This window comes from Notechis scutatus, chromosome 1 (assembly GCF_049901735.1).
Source record: "Notechis scutatus isolate UNSWTSFEM ecotype Mainland chromosome 1, rNotScu1.2, whole genome shotgun sequence".
NCBI lineage: Eukaryota > Metazoa > Chordata > Lepidosauria > Squamata > Elapidae > Notechis > Notechis scutatus.
In genome coordinates this window covers 75,529,474-75,548,870 of record NC_142009.1, presented here as the reverse complement: position 1 = coordinate 75,548,870, position 19,397 = coordinate 75,529,474, and the positions used below count along the sequence as shown (strand labels likewise).

Here is a 19,397-nt window from a genome sequence, read left to right as displayed (position 1 = left end):
TAGTTGGGTAATGAAATGTCTGCAAACAACCAAGAGAGCACTAAGGACTCCACAATTCATCCTGTGCTACATATATTCTCTTTTGTCAAGACAGTCCTTTGTTTGACTAGATAACCTTTTGTTTCCTTTTTTTAAATGCTTACTTGATAGTTTTGATGCTGTTGGTATCATCTGGAGAAGTAGAACACAATTGGCAAAATCCAACATGCACTTGGGCAAAGTTTAACATTCTGATGGGAATTACAATTACCAAGATGAGTCTTCTGGAGGAATCAAGTTCATTATAAGCATTGATGAGCCACGGTGGCGCAGTGGTTAGAGTGCAGTACTGTAGACTACTTCTGCTGCCTGCCGGCTGCCTGCAGTTTGGCAGACCAAATCTCATCAGGCTCAAGGTTGACTCAGCCTTCCATCCTTCTGAGGTGGGTAAAATGAGGACCCAAATTGTTGGGGGCAATATGCTGACTCTGTAAACTTCTTAGAGAGGGCTGTAAAGCTCTGTGAAGCAGTATATAAGTCTAAGTGCTATTGCTATTTGAAAATTTGTCAGTGCCAAAGAAAACACTGCAATTTATGATGGTGAATTTTTTGTTCTTAAGATGACCTGGACAGATACCACAACTGAATGTTCTGATCTACATAATTAGAATACGTATTCAGCAATCGGAGATACACTTCAACAAGATTTATGATTTAGATAATTTATAATACCTGGTTCATGTTTTTCTAGACATTGTTCACTAGCTTCTTTGTTTCATGGAATATTTAGTATGAGAATTGAGGTCCATTGTTACAGTATATATTTGATGGGTGAAAAATAAGGGAGGATTTTTTTTTAAAAAAAAATCAATATATCTGGGCGACTTTCTAATCCATTAAGTTGGGTAGACCACTTGTATAAGAGATTGATTTGATTTTGGCATGCTTAAGGGGATTTCTAAAAATGGTTTCCTAGCCTAAGACCAAATAACATTAGCATATTATGACTTTAGGTCCTCCATGAGCCTCTGATTGATGAAGATCCGGTTTTCATTGCCACCTGCACAGAGCGAGAATTACGTAAGAGAAAAAAACGGAAATTCAGTCTCTGGGTACGGCAGTGCTCATCAACCGGTTTTATATGCCAGGTAAGTGCCAGAAGAATGGACTGCTAAGTTCCAAGCCACCATTTAAAGAAGCTGTGTAGTCTGCTGTAACTTTTAGTAGACTTTTATCCTATACAGAAAAAATAGATAGATCCAAGTTTATAAACATGTGATTCATACCCAGTTGAAGTTTCCCTAAGATATTGAATAGGAAGGGTTTTTTTTAGTGAAACTTCCCTAGCAACAGATGATTTTATATAGAAAGTATTGAAACAAGAATAGTTCTAAGAGATTTCATTGTCATGGGAATGCATAAGCCACTGTTCCAACCTACCTTTCAAAATGTATGTTTTAGGGACTAATCTCCGAGTACAAAATGATGGATGGTATTAAATTCCATTCAGCAGTGTTAGTTCATGCTATGGCTACATCAATTTGATGGAGTGTAGCAATTTACTTCCACTGAGATCCTGGCAATTTTCTTTGGTATCCATTCCTTCTGTTGGGTTTTCTCCCAAGTGAACATTACGTTATTTATGGGAAGTTGTAACTTCCCATCTTTTTTTTTTAATTAACTGGAATATTTCTCTTAATATTTCTCTTAATCTCATTAAGGGGTTCTTGTGCACTCAAAGAGCAGGATTTTCTTTGAAAACTATAAATAAATGTAAATAAAATTATCCTAAACTCAAGAGATAGGCCACCAGTCCTGTTATTTCTCCAGGAAGCTCATCCTACTGTTAGTTTTGTCCATTGCTACATATATGTTTGGACTCAATTACCAGTGATGATGAGTGCACTTTTGGAAGATCTGAAAGAACAGTTTGGGATAGATTGTCAAAAAAAAAATCTACTTTATTGTATAAAACTGAAAACTGATGACATGTCTATCAATTATCCAACCAACCAATCAATCAATCAACCAACCAACCAACAAATCAATCAATCAATATGTTTGTTTGACATGGAGAGCTAAAATTCATACTGTAGGAAAGTTTGGACTCAACTTATGGGCCATGACTGGTATTTGACTGGTATCTGGACTGGTATTTGAAATTCCCATCTTTCACCTTTTGAAATCTGTCATGATCACCAGTTCACTTGTTTATTGCATTTATATGTTTCCTTCTTTCTATGAGCTACAATAAACTGGTTTCCAAAGGTTATTCCTGTCATTTTATTCTCAAAAGAATTTGGTTATTCATAGAAGGCATAGAATCACAGGACAGGAAAGGAGCTTAGAGGTCTTTTGGTACAAAACTCTGCTCAAGGCAAGACCAGAACTGGAAGCAATATTCCAAGATGGGTCTCACTAGTGCAGTAGAAAGCGGTACTATTGCTTCTTGTGATCTTGATGCTATCCCTCTGTTGATGCAGCCTAGGACTGCATTGGCTTTTTTGGCAGTTGCAACACATTGCTGGTTTATATTTAAAGGACTATCCACTAGGGCACCTCGATCCCTCTCACAGTGACTACTGTTGAGCCAAGCATTGCCTATTCTATACCTGTGCATTTGGGCTTTCCTGCCTAATTGCTGGACCTTACCTTTCTCACCATAGAACTGTATTTTATTGGATAGGACCCAATGTTTAAGGTTACTTTAGTTAGCTTAGGCTAAGAGAAAATGATGGGAGGACCGAGTCCAAATTCTCCAGTTTCAGTCCAGGATTTCCGTCATGACATTGCACTGTTAAGTCGTTTCCTACCCAGCCATTGATCCCAACTATTTATAGAGTAGCTTCATACCCTTCATTGTAAGATTAAGTAATATTAGGTTTTGGCCATGGAAAAAAAAGGCATAATAAAGCAGTTCCCATGCCTACGTGGGCAAAAGAGGCAAATGAAATTACATGTATCACAATGTTATGGCACACATGATTCAAATTAATAATGTAATCTGTTATGTTGCTGCTGATGCCATTTCCATAAGTTGTGTTATTTGCATGATGAAAGCTTAAAGCATGTGACTTCATGGTGGCTTGTACCAAATGTACTTATGAGAGCTGAGTGTGCCGAGAGATGGGGAGCTGCCTAGTGAGTAACAGAAAGCAAACTCTGGACTCTCCAATGAAGCTTATTTCATCCAATCCCTTGACCATGCAGGAACAGGGTTCAACAATAAAAAACAGACCTTTTGGAATCTTAGCAATGCAAATAAAGAAATCAAAGTACCCCTCAAAATCTAATATCTAACCAAGGGAGTAAATAGGTCTGGTTGCAGTCGTTTATTTATTTTACTTATTAAGAAAATGTCCAACTCACTTAGCGTGACTCCAGGCAGCTTACAGAAATAAGAGCCCAATACAAAAATCCAATAAATCCTCACTCCATTGCTGAGAGTAATCAAGCCAACTACTTGATGGGTTCCCTATCACCCTGAGGTCCTGCTAGGTTTGTTGGCCAGGCCTGAGGCTTGTTCTCCTGTATTCACATAATCTCAATAAGCCTTCTAGCCTCAGCATATCAGCGCCTCCTTACCTGAGCAGTCTCTGGTCTCGTCCTTTCCTCTAAGTAAGGCTTCGTAGCATGAGGAACCAGCTCTCTTTCCTGCCTGGGCAATGAACTCAGTCCTGGCCAGCCAACAGGGAAGGGTGGGAAAATTTACTTATACAGGCCTGGTCAGGCTTATCGAGCAGAACACTTTCTCTGTAAGCTTCTCTTTGTCCTCCTCTGGCATCTGCCACCTCCTTCCAGCTTCTTCTCCAACCCTCACATCTGCCTTTCCTTTGGAGCAGCCTTTATGCCTAGCAAGCACTGAGTTTGCAGGCACCCATTGTCATACTCACAAGGAAGCCGGTATTTTCCCTTTCCCATGCTAAGTTATTATGAAAGCATGTTTTTTTTTAATTTAAGCAATGTGCTGTTTTGCTTTGCATGGTAACAGGCACAAGACAAAGGCTATCGATGATAAAGCAAATCTGGCAAGAATGTAGCCCTTTCAAATATACTAGGATGTAACAGTAAATTATGTTCTGTCCATCCTCATTAATATATATCATCCAACTCTTAGGTCAATGAATGTGAATAGTATTCAGCACATCAACCTCAACAGCGTGGAGAAAGGAAGGCAATTGACACTTATGTTGGCTTCCAAATAACATTCACAATAATCTCAAGAGCTTTTGTTTATCAGCATCTTGAGAGCACTTTCTTAACATTAGAAAAGAGTCATGTAGGAAAGGATTTTTATGAAGTTTTGAAACAAACACATCATTGGTTGCAATGACATATGTGGGATTTTTTCCCCCCAGTGACTATATACTTAAATGCATATTTGACTTTATGTTGATGATCTCCTGGGTGCATTTATAGAAAGGCCAAGTTGAAGTCAACCATTTATTTGGAGACTGCCTGCTGTTCTGTGCAGAAGGAAAACAATAATTTGCTCAGTATTGTGACAAAAGCTTTAGTTGTGGGGAAAATGATTAGTCTTAGCCAGAGATATAATTGAATTAAAAGAGAAGAAATTGCATTCTCTCTCTATATCTCTCTCTCCCTCCCTCTCCCTCTCTTCCTCTCCCTCCCTCCATATATAAATGGATGGATAATTTGTAGTTAAGTATATTGGAGCTATCAAGCCATTGCATTAAACCATAATGTCCTCTTTTGGACATGGTATGTTACTTGAACATAGCAGCTGTGATTTATTAATTAGGATTTTGCTAATTCCTCTGTGCCCTGGGCTATCATCACCCACAGAGGAATACTTGCCTTATTTTTAATAGCAGTCCCACCCCCATTGATCAAAGGATAGAACCTTCAAACTGATCTTCTGACATGAAACTGGCATTTGTTAACCTCATGTTAGACATTCACATCCCTCTGATCTAGTAGCTTTCAGTTGCCTGTTTTGGATTTGAAGAGAATCTAATTATATGACTGTGTAATGACCAAGACTTAGCTTGTCTGCATAGGAAGATTAAAGTTCAGAATTTGGAGTTTAGAACCCCCTTGAAGCTGCAAAAATGGCGGTCCTTGAGAATTTGGGATACAGTCCCAGATGTTCCCACTGAATTGTACATATTGAAGTTGCAATGGGCCAAATTATTAAATACAAAGGAATAATAAGCTTGCTGCATTTAAATTACAAAATAAATAAATAAATAAATAAATGGCAAATGACAAATAAAATAAAATCTCATTTTGGTCCTTTTGTGCCCATCTTATTCTCCTTTTTGTCATGTTGCACTTCAGTGTATAAATCAAAGCCAAGGGCACTTTTCAAGCCATAAAACATTGACCATCTGTGCTTTCAACATCAAATAAGAGGAACAGTGCAGGATAATAGGTAAAAGTCAATTTGATCTGCTTTTGAAAGTGAACTGGCCTGATTTTGATGGAATATATGAATTTAGTTAACTCTCTAAGAAAGAGGACAAACTTTCTGGCAGACATCAAGCTTGGAATCCCCAAATGGACATCTTCTACCTGAGTCCACTGTTTCTGTGGTCATTAGCTGTAAATTAATGTTGGGACAATTTTTATTCTTTTCCATTCATGAAATCCTTTACTCCCTGTTTTATTCCTGATTTTTTTTTTCACAAGGAGTAAAAGAAATGTTTAATTTTGGAAGAGGTGACCAGGGGGATTCTGTTTAGTTCGCCTTTCTTCTCATTTGATTCATGTTCTTACAAGCATACAATTGTCAGGGTTCCAAGTAGTACATCCATAGCAAACAGAACTTTAGCAAACAGAACAGTAGTTTTATTGGATATATCATATTGGCACAGGCTGGTGAAAACTGACTCTGAATGTTCCCACATTTTCACCTAATTAAAAGTAAAAGTTTTTTCTCTTCCCCAAACAATCAGTCCCATAGTCTAATCAAGGTGTGGTCTGGTTGCCTGGTAACTTCATTCTTCCTCTCTCCGACCACCTGTGGGAATGTCCTTGGTTCCCAGGAGAAAGTATTTTGTTTTTGCTACAAAACCCCAGCTATCTCTATTCTCCCCTCCCTATCCCTCAGCTCCAGTGTGGCAACACTGAAGCCTCAAAATGGCTTTGGCCAGGTTAGCTTCAAGGTTGACAACGATTGCTTCCTCTGGAAAGTTGCTCTTTTCCTTCGTATAGTTAAATTTACTCTCCAATAAAAAGGAGAGTTTGATGTTTTCATATATATGCACAAGGGCCTTTTTAAAATGAACAAAGGAAAACAAAAGATTAAAATATGCCTTAAGCTATTTCCATTGGATGTAATAAAGTCATGCAACCTTTTATTTTTCCTGACCCATGCAACCTTTTATTTCTCCTCTCTCCCTGTTGAGCACTAAATAAGTGCTCAGTTCTTTGCATTTGTTTTGCTCTCCTGTTGATTTTGTCCCTTCCTTGTCTCAATGGAGGAGAAAAAATAAAGAAAAACAGTGGACACATTGGCTATTATAACCTGATGAAGGGAGAGGATTTTATAGTTTTGTCCTCTACAGCTTTAAATGATTTGTTGCTATCCTATCTGTGTTGGACAAGAATAAACAAATTTTCTTGTTTATGCTTTTATAGTTTGATTATTGTTTTGGTACCTTTAGGTCCATTGGAACTCCCGAAGAAGCCCCTGCAATTTTCTTGTGTGTGTGTGTGTGTATGTGTGTGTGTGTGAGAGAGAGAGAGAGAGGAGGGAGGGAGGGAGGGAGGAGAGAGAGAGAGAGAGAGAGAGAGAGAGAGACCTCCTGGTTTCTAATTTGATGCCTTCACCCCTATACCATTACTCTTTTTAGTCTGAGGTAGGCTCAAATATTTGACAATATTTCTTCTCTGAATCTTTTTAGTTTCATGGCTCTGCTTCTCGAATGCATGGAAGTGAGACCTATGAGCCAATTTAGACTTTCCTTTTAAATTGTCATTGATACTTGTACATGTTTCTTGGCTTGCATTTTTACATTTGCTCCTGTTGATATGCATGATCAACAACTACATTTTACTACGTATTTTATGAATGTGTCTGCTCCTCCCTCCCTCCCTCCCTCCCTCCTTCCTTCCTTCCTTCCTTTCACCTATTTGTAAACCTATGGACATTTTAAGTAGAAATTTACCAGTGCAGGTTAATGGATGATATTGCCTGCCCTAATTTTGAATAGGTCTGACTCCCAAACCTTAATTGATTTACTAGCTCTGCACTGAGAGTGAAAAATATAAGCCTGGGGTGAATTTCCTTTTCAAGGGCAGAACTGTAGGAGAATTAGCCATCTGTCTTTTTTTAAAATCAAGCAGCAGTGAAGAACTAAACAATCCCTGTTATATAAACCCAGATTCAACAGTTATGTCTGTCTGAAGAAAAAAAAAACCAATAAAAATACAACAAATTAAAGCTAAACATTTGTATCATCTATGCTTCTTCACTTCTTTCCATAGTGGTATATTTTGATATAACATATGCAATTTTACTTTTAAATGTATTTTTTAAAACAAATGTAAACATAAAGGTTTTGTGCACTATAAAGACCTGTGCTGATGCAGTGGTTAGTGTGCAGAATTGCAAGCTAACTCTGCCCACAGCTAGGAATTTGATCCTGATGGGGCTCAAGATTGACTCAGCCTTCCATCCTTCCAAAGTCAGTAAAATGAGGGCCCATTTGTTGAGGGCCATATGCTGACTTTGTAAACCACTTACAGAAGGCTGTGTAGCACTATGAAGTGGTATGTAAGTCTATTGTTATTGCTACTGCTACTTGGGCATAATGGTAAACTACATTATGAGGGAAATAAATATGAGTTTTTCTTTTTAATTCTTAGATTTCCCTCTGCTTCAGAAAAGTTATCAGGATAGGTTGGATTTCATTTAATCAACCTCTAAGGTCACCTGGAAAGTGATTAATTTTAGAGCTCTTTTGCTCAAAACAAGTCAGATCAATAAATCACAATTTAAACTGGTGTAGCCACAGTGTGAAGTTGAGCTGGCTGTTTTTAAGCTAAACATCCTTAACTCAGCCAACATGGCAACCTGCAGTTAGACTACAATACAAGCAAAACTTCCTGGATGATTATGGCTATATAGTTTGTTTCATTGCTTGAGTGGAATCTTTGATCATTTGTTGACACCTCTCCAGGTCTGAGATGGCATCAGCTATTGACTCTATGGGTGGATTCTAGAGTAAAGTTTAAAGTAAAGATAAGTTTAAACTCTTGCTTCTTGAGGAGTGAAATTGTGACCTTTCCTCTAATGAAATTGGGAATATTGTTCCTTTTGTGGCATTGAGAGAAGAAAACTGACAAAATATTGGGGAAAGGACCATGCAGTTAAAATCTCATCTTGCCCCACTACCAGTAGGCATAGTCAACTGGGAAATAAACAAGATTGGAAATTGCAAAAGTTTAAGTCCAATTCTGGAAGGTGCCAGGAGGGAAAGGGTTGGTCAATAGCATGTCATAAATCTCTTTGTACATTAACTTTTTTTCCCCTTGCTATTCTCTGTCCACCCACCCACCCTGTTTCTTGTTAGATCTATGCCCATCTGAAAGAAAGCAGTGGGACTGAGGGTCTGGATGCTTTGAAGAACAAAGCTCAGCTTCACAGCATAGTGGCCAAGAGTCTTTGTCAGAATGTCACAGGGAAAAACTGTATCATCTTCACTGGCCCCAGCATTTCCAGCCTGAACCTCTTTGAAGAATTTGAAAAACAAGGTTAGTTGCCAGGCAATACATGGATCTTAGATCAGTCCTTTGTGGGGCGCCTGGAACCATCACGAAGGTTACTCTTATTACACTGCTAAATATAAATATGGCTCTCCCAGTGAAACATAATAACAGGTTTCCTTTGTTATTATGATAAATTGGAGATCATTCGTGTCTCATTGTTGAGTTTTGGGGCAGGGACAATAGTAGAATCAGGGATAATATAGCATTTCTGGACCAATGAAATCAATGAAAGATGGTTTGTGCATGTTCTATGTTTGGACTTCTGCTAGCCTTCATGCTGTATAATCTCTAGGAATCCATATTATTTATCCTTCTTTCAGGTTGTGTTGAAAGTTAATCTCCCAACTTTTTTTTATGTTTAAATTTCATTTTAAAGCAAATGGCTGGCTTTTCTCTTTTGGTTGGCTACAAGACTGACATGGAAAATGAAGTCTTATTGGACATACAAAAAAAATGGTCGATGTTTTCAAATCAAAAGAGAATTACAAATAGTAAACCACTGAATATTTTTTTAATCATTTGATATAGAAAGCTTGGATGAATCTTGTGAGAAGGGACAAAAAAGAATCAACATCAAGTTTTATAATATTATTTGAATGGACTAATGATTAAGATTGTTAGAAGTGAAAGAAATGTATATAAAGTTGGTTTATTTAATCAAGATTAAAGTAGATATGGTATTATTTCTGGCAACCCTAAATGGACTTTTGCTGACTGATGATGCTTTAGAAATTTATTGATAGATAAGAGATGAGTCAAACACACACACACACATTTACTATATACTTAACTTTCTTTTCTCTACATTTATGTCACTTCCTTTGCAATTTTTACTCTTTCTACTTTTCTTTTTTTTTAGTTTGTGCTAGTTTTACTATAGAAATTATAATCTTTAATAAAATTATTTTTTTAAAAAGTTTAAACATTGGAATTTGTAGCTAATGTTTGGATTATGAGCCTGTCCCGCCTTCTCCCTTCCTCCCTCCCTCCCTTCTCTCTCAACACCTACATACCAGACATCTATCTAAATATGTTCAGAACAATTTTATGGTTCTCATCCAAAAGTCAGTTCCATTGGCATCAACAGGGCTTTTTTCCCTTTGTAACTCTGGAGAGAATTGCAGCCTCATTTGTCTACTTTTGTCATCACTTTTTCCAAAACAACTCCCTTGGCTTCTCTGAGAAAGATCATTAGAAGTTGCCATCAATAAATCTTCACACAAACTCAGTCTCTCTCTCTCTCTTTCTCTCTCTCTCCCTCCCTCCCTCCTCTCTCTCTCTGTCTCTCTGTCTCTGTCTCTCTCTTTCTCTCTTTCTGTCTCTCTCCCTTCCTCCCCCCTCTCTTTGTCTGCCTGTCTCTGTCTCTGTCTCTGTCTCTGTCTCTGTCTGTCTCTGTCTCTCTCTCTCTCTCTCTCTCTCTCTCTCTCTCTCTCACACACACACACACACACACACACACAGGAAGAGGGAGAGAAGGGGGGGATGGAAAGACACCCTTAGTCTTTATTGTCTGTTTTGAAAAAAAGCCATTTGCTGTTTGCTTCAGCAGCAAGGTCACTCAAAGTGACAAGTGCTATGAAAATAGCTACTCAAAAGCTATTGAAGAAGGAACCAGTTAATGTGTAGAGGGTATCACCATGGTGGCTGCCTTGTTTTTTTCTTTCTTAGACTGAGGGTGAGATGAAGGGTTTGATTCTGTGCTTGGAGACATTCAGTGAACCACATTAGATGAAGAACCAGCATATGATCAGACTGTGATCATCTGGATTGCCTTCATGCAGTCCAGTTTCTGCACTGTTGTGTTGTGGCATAATATTGTTTTGGATGAAACATATGGTTTAGACTTAAAAACAAAGGACAAGACAATTGATTCAGTTAAATTTTATTGCATGTTCTCATAGTCACTGTCAGTTGTTTTACATTTTGCACATCTCATTTATTAATGTGGTCCATAGAAGAGCTTCTTCAGAGGATTTTAAGCTATAATTTCTCTTTTAATTTTAATAAACAATCAGAAATTTGTAGCACAGATCAGGGTGGTTGGAAGCCATTAGCTTCCAAAATGGTGGCTGTGATGGGTGAAGTTCTGATTATCCAATTCTACCCACCATTTTGGAACCATTGACCATTGATGCAGTTGCTTCTTAGTAAGATTAGGTGTCTCTCTTTCACATATGTGTACACCAATAATTTCTTGTGATCAAATAATATGTTTATCTACTAGATTTTCTTTTTTTATTGGTTTTTAAGACAAACATAGACAAACAAAACATAAAAACATCAAGCCATCTTCCATATATATACATGCAGTGTGTCGGTTGGTTTACAAATTGTTTTGTGCTTCCACTTCGTAGTCTTCAATCACGGTTATATTGTATACATTCTCATATTTTCAATCAAATATTAAATACATTAATATCATTCTTAATCAATCATTTGACTACACTTTTATTCATTCATATTTTACTTAATTTGTTTTATGACAGTTCATATTATCAGCTCAAATCTATCCTACAATCATTTTGTAGATACAATAAGAAAAGAATACATCTTTATATATTTATTATTTTCTAAGAATCTACATATTTCATTACCATGTTTTATTGTCTAACCATTGATAGAATAGATCCCAAATTTCATAAAATTGTTTATCATCTCGTTCTCTGATTTCAAATGTCAATCTACTCATCTCAGCACATTCCAATATTTTCTTAATGATTTCCTCCTGTAATGGTATTTTCTCATTTTTCCAGTTTTTGGCAAATACAATCCTAGCCTCTGTTAATATATTTACAATCACGTACTTCAATTCTTTACGATATATTTCAGGCAAAATTCCCAATAAAAATATCTCTGGTTTCAAGTCTATATGCTTTTTTGTCATTTTTTTCAACCACGTGTGGATTTTAGTCCAATATTTTTTGGCATCCACTCAAGTCCACCACATATGGTAATTTGAGCCAGGTATCTGATGACATTTCCAACATTTTTCAGATTTGTTCTTGAACATTCTTGCTCTTCTGTCGGGGGGAAATGCCACCTGTAAAACATCTTATACAAATTTTCTTTATATGCTGTTGACATTGTCATTTTATAATTTTGAGACCACAGTTTTGCCATTTCTCTAGATCCAAAATTCTTCCCCCAAGCAATCATAGTTTCTTTAACTTGTTCTTCTTCTAGTTTAATTTCTAATAAATATCCATACAATTTTTAATCACCTTTTCATCAGTACCTGTCAAAATCTTATCTAAATCAGTCAGTTTATCATAGAAACCTTCTGTTTTAGAGTCTTTATCATACCTTGAATGTATTTGCGCATATGAAAACCAATTCATCTTTATACCTTGTTCCTCTAATTTTTGCATAGATTTAAGTTCACCCTTTTCATTCAATATTTCACCATATCTAACTGTTTGTTCCGTTTTATATATTATAGGATAAGAAAATGCTTCAATAGTCGATAGCCAGGCTGGAATTTTCAAATAACATTGTCTTTTAATCTTCTCCCAGTTTAACCACAGAGACTCCCGTATATAATGTCTTTTAAAATACCCTGTGTTTTAGTTCCTTTGTACCATAAAAAAGCATGCCACCCCAGCAACAAATCATGTCCTTCTAATGTCAACAATCTAGTATTTCTTAGTGTTATCCATTCCTTAACCCACATCAGATTTGTAGCTTGGTAGTACAACTCCCAATTAGGCAAACCAAATCCTCCTCTAATTCTAGCAACTTGCAAAAGTTTTAACTTTATTCTCGCTTTCTTACCTTGCCATATATATTTCAACACAATTTTATTTAAATCTTCACAGTAGTCTTTTCCAAGCCTAATTGGAATTGTTTGAAACAAATATAAAATTCTGGGTAATATATTCATCTTGATTGTTGAAATTCTCCCTATTAGTGACAGTTGTAAATTTTCCCATTTCGCCAGATCTAGCGCTATCTGCTGTTTAAGTTTGATATAATTATTCTCTTTTAGTGTACTACATCTTGCTGTCAAATATATCCCCAAGTACTTGATCTTATTCGTGACCTGAATTTTCAATAGGTCTGCCAGTTCTTCCTTTTGTCTTAATAGCATATTCTTTGTCAAGATCTTTGTCTTATCTTTATTTATTTTCAAACCAGCCATCTTTCCATATGTCTCTATCTTTTCTATCAATTTTGATGCTGTTTCTAAAGGGTCTTCTAAGATGAAAACCAGATCATCCGCAAATGCTTGCAGCTTAAATTCTTCCTTTTTGATTTTCATTCCTTTTATATTCTTTTCATCTCTAATATTTCTATTTAGCACTTCCACAGTTAACACAAACAACAAAGGTGATAGTGGGCACCCTTGTCTTGTTCCTTTTCTTATATTAATAGAGTCTGTCAGTTCTCCCTCTATCATTACCTTTGCCGTTTGCTTATAGTATATAGCTTCTATTGTTTGAATAAATTTTCTAGCAAAACCCATCTGTTCCAATTCACATTGTCAAATGCCTTCTGTGCATCTAGAAATATCAGAGCCATTTGTTTTTCAGGATGTGCCTCATAGTATTCCAAGGTGTCCAAGATTACTCTCATATTATCTTTAATTTGTCTCTTTGGCAGAAATCCATTTTGATCAGGATGGATAAAATTATTTAAATATTTTTTAAGTCTTTCTGCCAATATTGAAGCAAAGATTTTATAATCTGCATTTAGTAGAGAAATGGGTCTATAGTTCTTAATTTGTAATGGGTCAGCCTCCTCTTTTGGAATAAGTGTAATATAGGCTTCTGACCATGATTTAGGTATCTTCTTTAACATAACTTCATTTATAACTTCTAGCAATGGAAGATTCAACGATTCTTGTAATGTTTTGTAAAATTCTGCCGGAAGTCCATCTGGGCCTGGTGCCTTTCCATTATTTTGCTTCTTGAGTGCTTCAGTTAACTCCATCATCGTTATATTGCTTTCTAACATTTTTTCAGTCTCTTTAGGTATCTGGGGTAAATTAGCATTCTGTAAGTACTGCTTAACTCTTTCCTCATCAATATTCTCTTGCTTATATAATTTCCCATAGAAGTCTTGAATGATTTCCTTCTTCTCTTTGCTACCATGGCAAACTTGGCCTTGGTCATCTATTAATTGCAATATTTTCCTTGATTCTTTCTCCTTTCTCAATTTGTATGCTAACCTGGTTTGTTTGCATCTTCAAAGTAGTTCTGTTTAGCACCTCTAATTTCCTGTGCTAATTCTTCTTTTTCTATTTGACCCATTTTGTGTTTAATTATATCCATTTTTAGCTTGATGTCCTTTTTCTGTGGCATTTTCTGTAGCTCTTTGTCAAGTCTTTTATGCTCATCCTCTAGGGCCTTAGAGGCTAGCCTTTTCATAGTATTCCTTTTCCTTGTATAATCTATTATCGAGCCTCTAACATATGCCTTCATTGTATCCCATACATTCTGAATTGATGTATCTTCTTTTTTGTTTTCTCTAAAGAAAAAAAGCCAGTTCTTTCTCCATCCACTGTGTGAAGTCTTTTTCCTTTAAAATAGTATTATTTAACGTCCATCTAGATCTTCTTTTTTGTCCTTTCCATTTAATTGTCATTGGATTGTGATCTGCCCAAGTACTTGTTTCAATATTTATTTCTTGAATGTTAGATATTAATTCTGTCAACATCCATATCATATCTATTCTGGACCGTGATAAGTGTCTATTTGAATAGAAGGTATATTGTTTAGTTTTAGCATTTCTTTCTCTCCATGTATCTTTTAAATTTATTTCATCTACCATTTTAAAAAAAGATTTTGGGAGAGTCTTTCTGCTTTGCTTTATTGTTTTCTGTGCTGTATAGTCCAATTTATTGTCTACAATTCCATTAAAATCTCCCATCATAACTATATTAGCATAGTCCAGTTCAATTATTTTCATATGTAATTTTTTGTAGAATTCTTCTTGTTTGTCATTCGGAGCATAAATTGCAATCAGGAGTGTTTTCATATTATTGTCCATTATTTCCACCATTAGTATTCTTCCATCATCATCGGTATAGATCAATTTTTTTGGGGTAGTCTCTTTAATATATAAAACCACTCCTCTTTTCTTACATTGGGTCAAGGAAGTAAATATTTTCCCTAATTTTGGCTGTACCAACAATTGTTCATCTTGTTTTTTAATATGTACTTCTTGTAGACAAATTATATCAAATTTTAATTTCTCTAGTTTATGAAAGGTTTTCCTTCTTTTAATGGCTGAGTTAAGTCCATTTATATTAATTGTAATCAATTTTTTCTCTTCCATGCTTATATTTTATAGTTAGGTTTAGCAGCTCTCATAGATCTTAGTTCACGTTGTTCTTTGGCTTCCACCTTTCCACCTACTGCGCCTTCTTTTTCAGTTGCCATTTGGCAGTCCTCTTGGAATTCAGTTAGTGAGATCTCTTTTTCTGCCTCTTCCTCTTTCCTTCCAAAAAATTCTGTATAAAATAATTCCGCTTTCTCAATTGAGTCAATTCTATGTCTCTGTTCTTGCCATGTGAACATTAAACCTTCTGGAATCAGCCATCTATAATTCACCTCTTTTTAAAGTAGCATTTTAGTCAGAAATCGGTATTCTCTTCTCATCTCTCTCACTCTTCTGGGTATTTGTTTCAAGACCACAATCTCCTTGTCTTTGTATTTCAATGTTTTCTCTTTTGCCACTTGCAATATTTGCGTTTTAATGTCTTTCTTTGTAAATCTAATGTGAACTTCACTTGGTAAGCTATTTCTCATCGCATATCTTGTGAAAACTCGATAAACCTCATCTATTCCATCCTTCATCTTCTCTTGAGTTATTTCCAAAGCTTCAGCCAGTATTTCTATCAACTAGGTTTTGTCCTTTTTCTTCCTCTACGTTTTGGAATCTGAGGTAGAATTCTGATCTATCCAACTCCCATCTCAACATACCACTTTTATCTTGTTCAACCACTGTTAATCTATTATCAATATCTCCAATCTTCTTGTCTCTTTGTTTATCTTCTTCAATTTTTTGGAATCTCTCATCATACTTCAACATCATTTGTTGGATGTTCTCCACTTTTTCATCCGTTTTCCCTGTTCTTTGTTCTTTGTTCAATGTTCTCTGTTCTTTGTTCAATGTTTTCTGTTCTTTGTTCAATGTTCTCTGTTCTTTGTTCAATGTTTTCTGTTCTTTGTTCGATGTTCTCTATTCTCTTTTCAATATTCTCTGATCTTGCTTGAATATTTTGAATTCCTTGCATAATCATCTGCAGAGTCACTTTTTCTTGTTCTTTTTCTTGCTTTAACATTGTCTGTATTGAATGTTGTCCTCCAGATGGTGGAAAGGAAGAAGTCGAAGTTGAAGAACCAGGAGCTGTAAATTTCCTACTCATTTTAAGCAATTCAAAATCTTCAGGTTCTTCTAAACCTTAATCCAATTGTGAAGTAACCAATTATAGTTCAAAATAAAAATAGTAGAAAAAAGAAGCCCAATAATAATAATAATAATAATAATAATAATAATAATAATAATAATAATAATAATAATAATAGGGGAGGACAAAATTTCTTCAGGTTCTTGTATACCTTAATCCAATCAATAGTTAGATAAAGAAAAAGACTTAAGAAAAAAAGGGGGGAAAAAAGGAAAAGGAAAAATTCTTCAGGTTCTTCAACACCTTAATCCAACTGAAAGGTCTCAAATAGAAAAAAGTGCATAAGAATAAACCAGAAAGGTAGATGTAAAAAAAAAACTCAGTAAAGAAAAAAAAAAGGCTTTTAAGGCTTTCCATTTAAAATAAAAAGCAAATGTAGAGATTGGACTTCCAAAAAAAAAAAAAGAAAGAAAAAGAAAAAGAAAGACAAGCTCCAACAAAGCCAAAAACCCAAATATTTATTACAAAAAAAAAAAAAAAATTAAAAAAATACAATAAAGCTGGTGAGGAGGGATAGCACAACTTAGGAAAAGTAAAAAGGGCACACTGCACTTTGTTTAATTATCCAAGGCTCCTATTATAACTCTCTTCTCCAAAAACTTATCACCTTTTCCCCCCCTACGGTTCAACATCAGACTCCAGCTGTTGATAGAAACCCAGAAGAGCACCTGCAATAATACTCTCCCATGCTCTTCCCTCTATCTTATCAAATAGCAATGACCTTGAGAAAGAGTCTCAGTTCTTTATTTCTCAGCTTTGTCTGGTCACAGGGAAATAGAATGTTTTCAAGCCTCTAGTTGGCAGTGTTACAAAGTTTCGTTGCTCTCACTTTCCCCCTCCTTTTCCGAGCAGGATATAATAAAAATTAATAAAAAAAGAAAAAGATATTTTTTAAAAATGAAGTAACTAAAGGGAGCCTCTAGCCTAAAATATTACAAAATCAAAAAGGACAAGAAAAAAATAGATATAAATGAAAAAACCAGTCCAGTTTTCAAAATACAAGATCATATATAGAAAATCCAGCAATGAGAAAAAAAACCCAAAACATTACTTTGACATTCCTGTTTAAAATAGCCGCTTAATTCCTTCTGTCAAAACTTTTACAGATTCTTTCTTTTCCTTAGGGTGTCCTTTCAGATCTTAGAATTAAAAAAAAAAGTTCTCACCAAACCGGCACATTCTCTCTTTCTGCTCTCTTCCATTTCGGAGCTGTCCCAACTTCAGCAGCTTTAATGGCTGCCTCTTTGCCGCTGGCAAGAAGAGCTTCTCCTGGATCTACCAGGGACTTTGCGGTATCCCTGGGATCGACAGGATGCACTCTTCACTTTCACCATCTCTTCGGGATGGTTTAGTTCCGATAGGACTATCCAGGAGCAAAGATATCGGCAGCGATCTCAGACCTCCAAGACCGCATGACATATCGTCGCGATGCCAGCTCCACCCTCCCGTCTCAGCTAGGTTTTGTCCCTTTTCTTCCTCTATGTTTTGGAATCTGAGATAAAATTCTGATCTGTCCATCTCCCATCTCAACATCCCACTTTTATCTTGTTCAACCACAGTTAATCTGCTATCAATATCTCCAATCTTCTTATCTCTTTGTTTATCTTCTTCTTCATTTTTTTGGAATCTCTCATCATACTTCATCATCATTTGTTGAATGTTCTCCACCTTTTCATCAGTTTTTCCTGTTTTTTTGTTCAATGTTCTCTGTTCTCTATTCAATATTCTCTGTTCTTATTTGTATATTTTGAATTCCTTGCATAATCATCTGCAGCGTAACTTTTTCCTGTTCTTTTTCTTGCTGTAACATTGTCTGTATTGAGCGCTGTCCTCCAGATGGTGAAGAGGAAGAAGTAGAAGTTGAGGAACCAGGGGCTGTTAGTTTCCTACTCATTTCGGACAATTCAAGATCTTCAGGTTCTTCTAGACCTTAATCCACTTGTGAAATAACCAATTGTAATTCCAAGTAAAAATAGTGGGAAAAAAGAAGCCAAATAATAACAATAATAATTAAAAAAAAATTCTTCAGGTTCTTGTATACCTTAATCTACTTGATTGGTTAGATAGCAGTAAAACTCAAAAATGAAAGAAAAGACCATAAACACACACACAAAAAAGAAAAAAAAATTAAATCCTTTGAAAAGGCAGAAAATAGAAAATAAAAAACTAAAGAAGAGAAAAGAAAAGTTCTTCAGGTTCTTCAACACCTTAATCCAATTAAAAAGTCTCAGGTATAAAAGGATGCATAAGAAAAAAAAGAAAGCCAACCAATATGGAAGGTAAATAGAAAAAAAATACAAGGGAGGGAGAGAGAAAAAAGAAAAGAGACTACTCCCTTAAAAAAAGGGGGAAGGAAATCATTAATACTAAAGCTTTTCCTTTAAAATAAAATGCAAACGTAAAAATTAGACTTCAAAAACAAAAAGAAAGACAAAAACAAATTCCAAAAGACCAAAAATCCAAATAGCTATTACAAAAAGTAAGCTAGTAAGGAGGGGGTTCGTTAAAGTAAGAAATAGCCCAGCTTAAAAAAAGTAAAAAGAGCACACTGCACCTTGTTTGATTATCCAAGGCTTTTGTTAAAATTTATAACTCTCTTCTCCAGAGTCTTATCACCTTTTTTTTCTATAAATTTCAACACCAGACTCCAGCTATTGATAGAAACCCAGAAAAGCACCTGCAATAATACTCTCCCATGCTCTTCCCTCTATCTTATCAAACAGGCAATGTCCTTGAAAAGATGTCTCAGTTCTTTCTCAGCTTTGTCTGGTCAAGGAAAAAAAGAGATATAATATTTCCAAGCCTCTAGTTGGCAGTATTACAAAGTTTCTTCTGTTTTCGCTTTCCCCCTCCTTTTCCAAACAAGATACAATAAAAATTAATTAAATAGGGGAAAAGATATTTAAAAAGATGACTAGAAGGGAGTCTCTAGCCTAGAATATTATACAGTCAAAAAGGAGAGAAAGGATAGGTGGGGGAAAAAACCCAGTCCAGTTTCAAAATATAAAATCATGTGTTAGAAAATCCAGCAATGAGGAAAAAATAATAAAAAAAATATTACTTTGACTTCCTGTTTAAAATCGCCACTTAATCACTTCTGTCAAAACTTTTACAGATTCTTTCTTTTCCTTAGGGTGTCCTTTCAAATCTTAAAAGTAAAGAAAAAATTCTCACCAAACCGGCACACTTTCTCTTTCCGTTCTCTTTCGTTTTGGAGCTGTCTCAACTTCAGCAGCTTTAATGGCTGCCTCTTTGCCGCTGGCAAAAAAAG

At 35.7% G+C, this 19,397-nt stretch overlaps 1 protein-coding gene across 1 annotated transcript in view; it reads left to right on the top strand.

Annotated features, from left to right (window-relative positions):
- Positions 1 to 19,397, top strand: part of PGBD5 (piggyBac transposable element derived 5) — a 99,799-nt gene that overhangs the window by 65,218 nt on the left and 15,184 nt on the right. The window contains exons 3-4 of the mRNA XM_026669468.2: positions 993 to 1,127; positions 8,520 to 8,700. Coding sequence (XP_026525253.1) covers positions 993 to 1,127; positions 8,520 to 8,700 — 316 coding nt within the window. The remainder of the gene's footprint in view (positions 1 to 992; positions 1,128 to 8,519; positions 8,701 to 19,397) is intronic.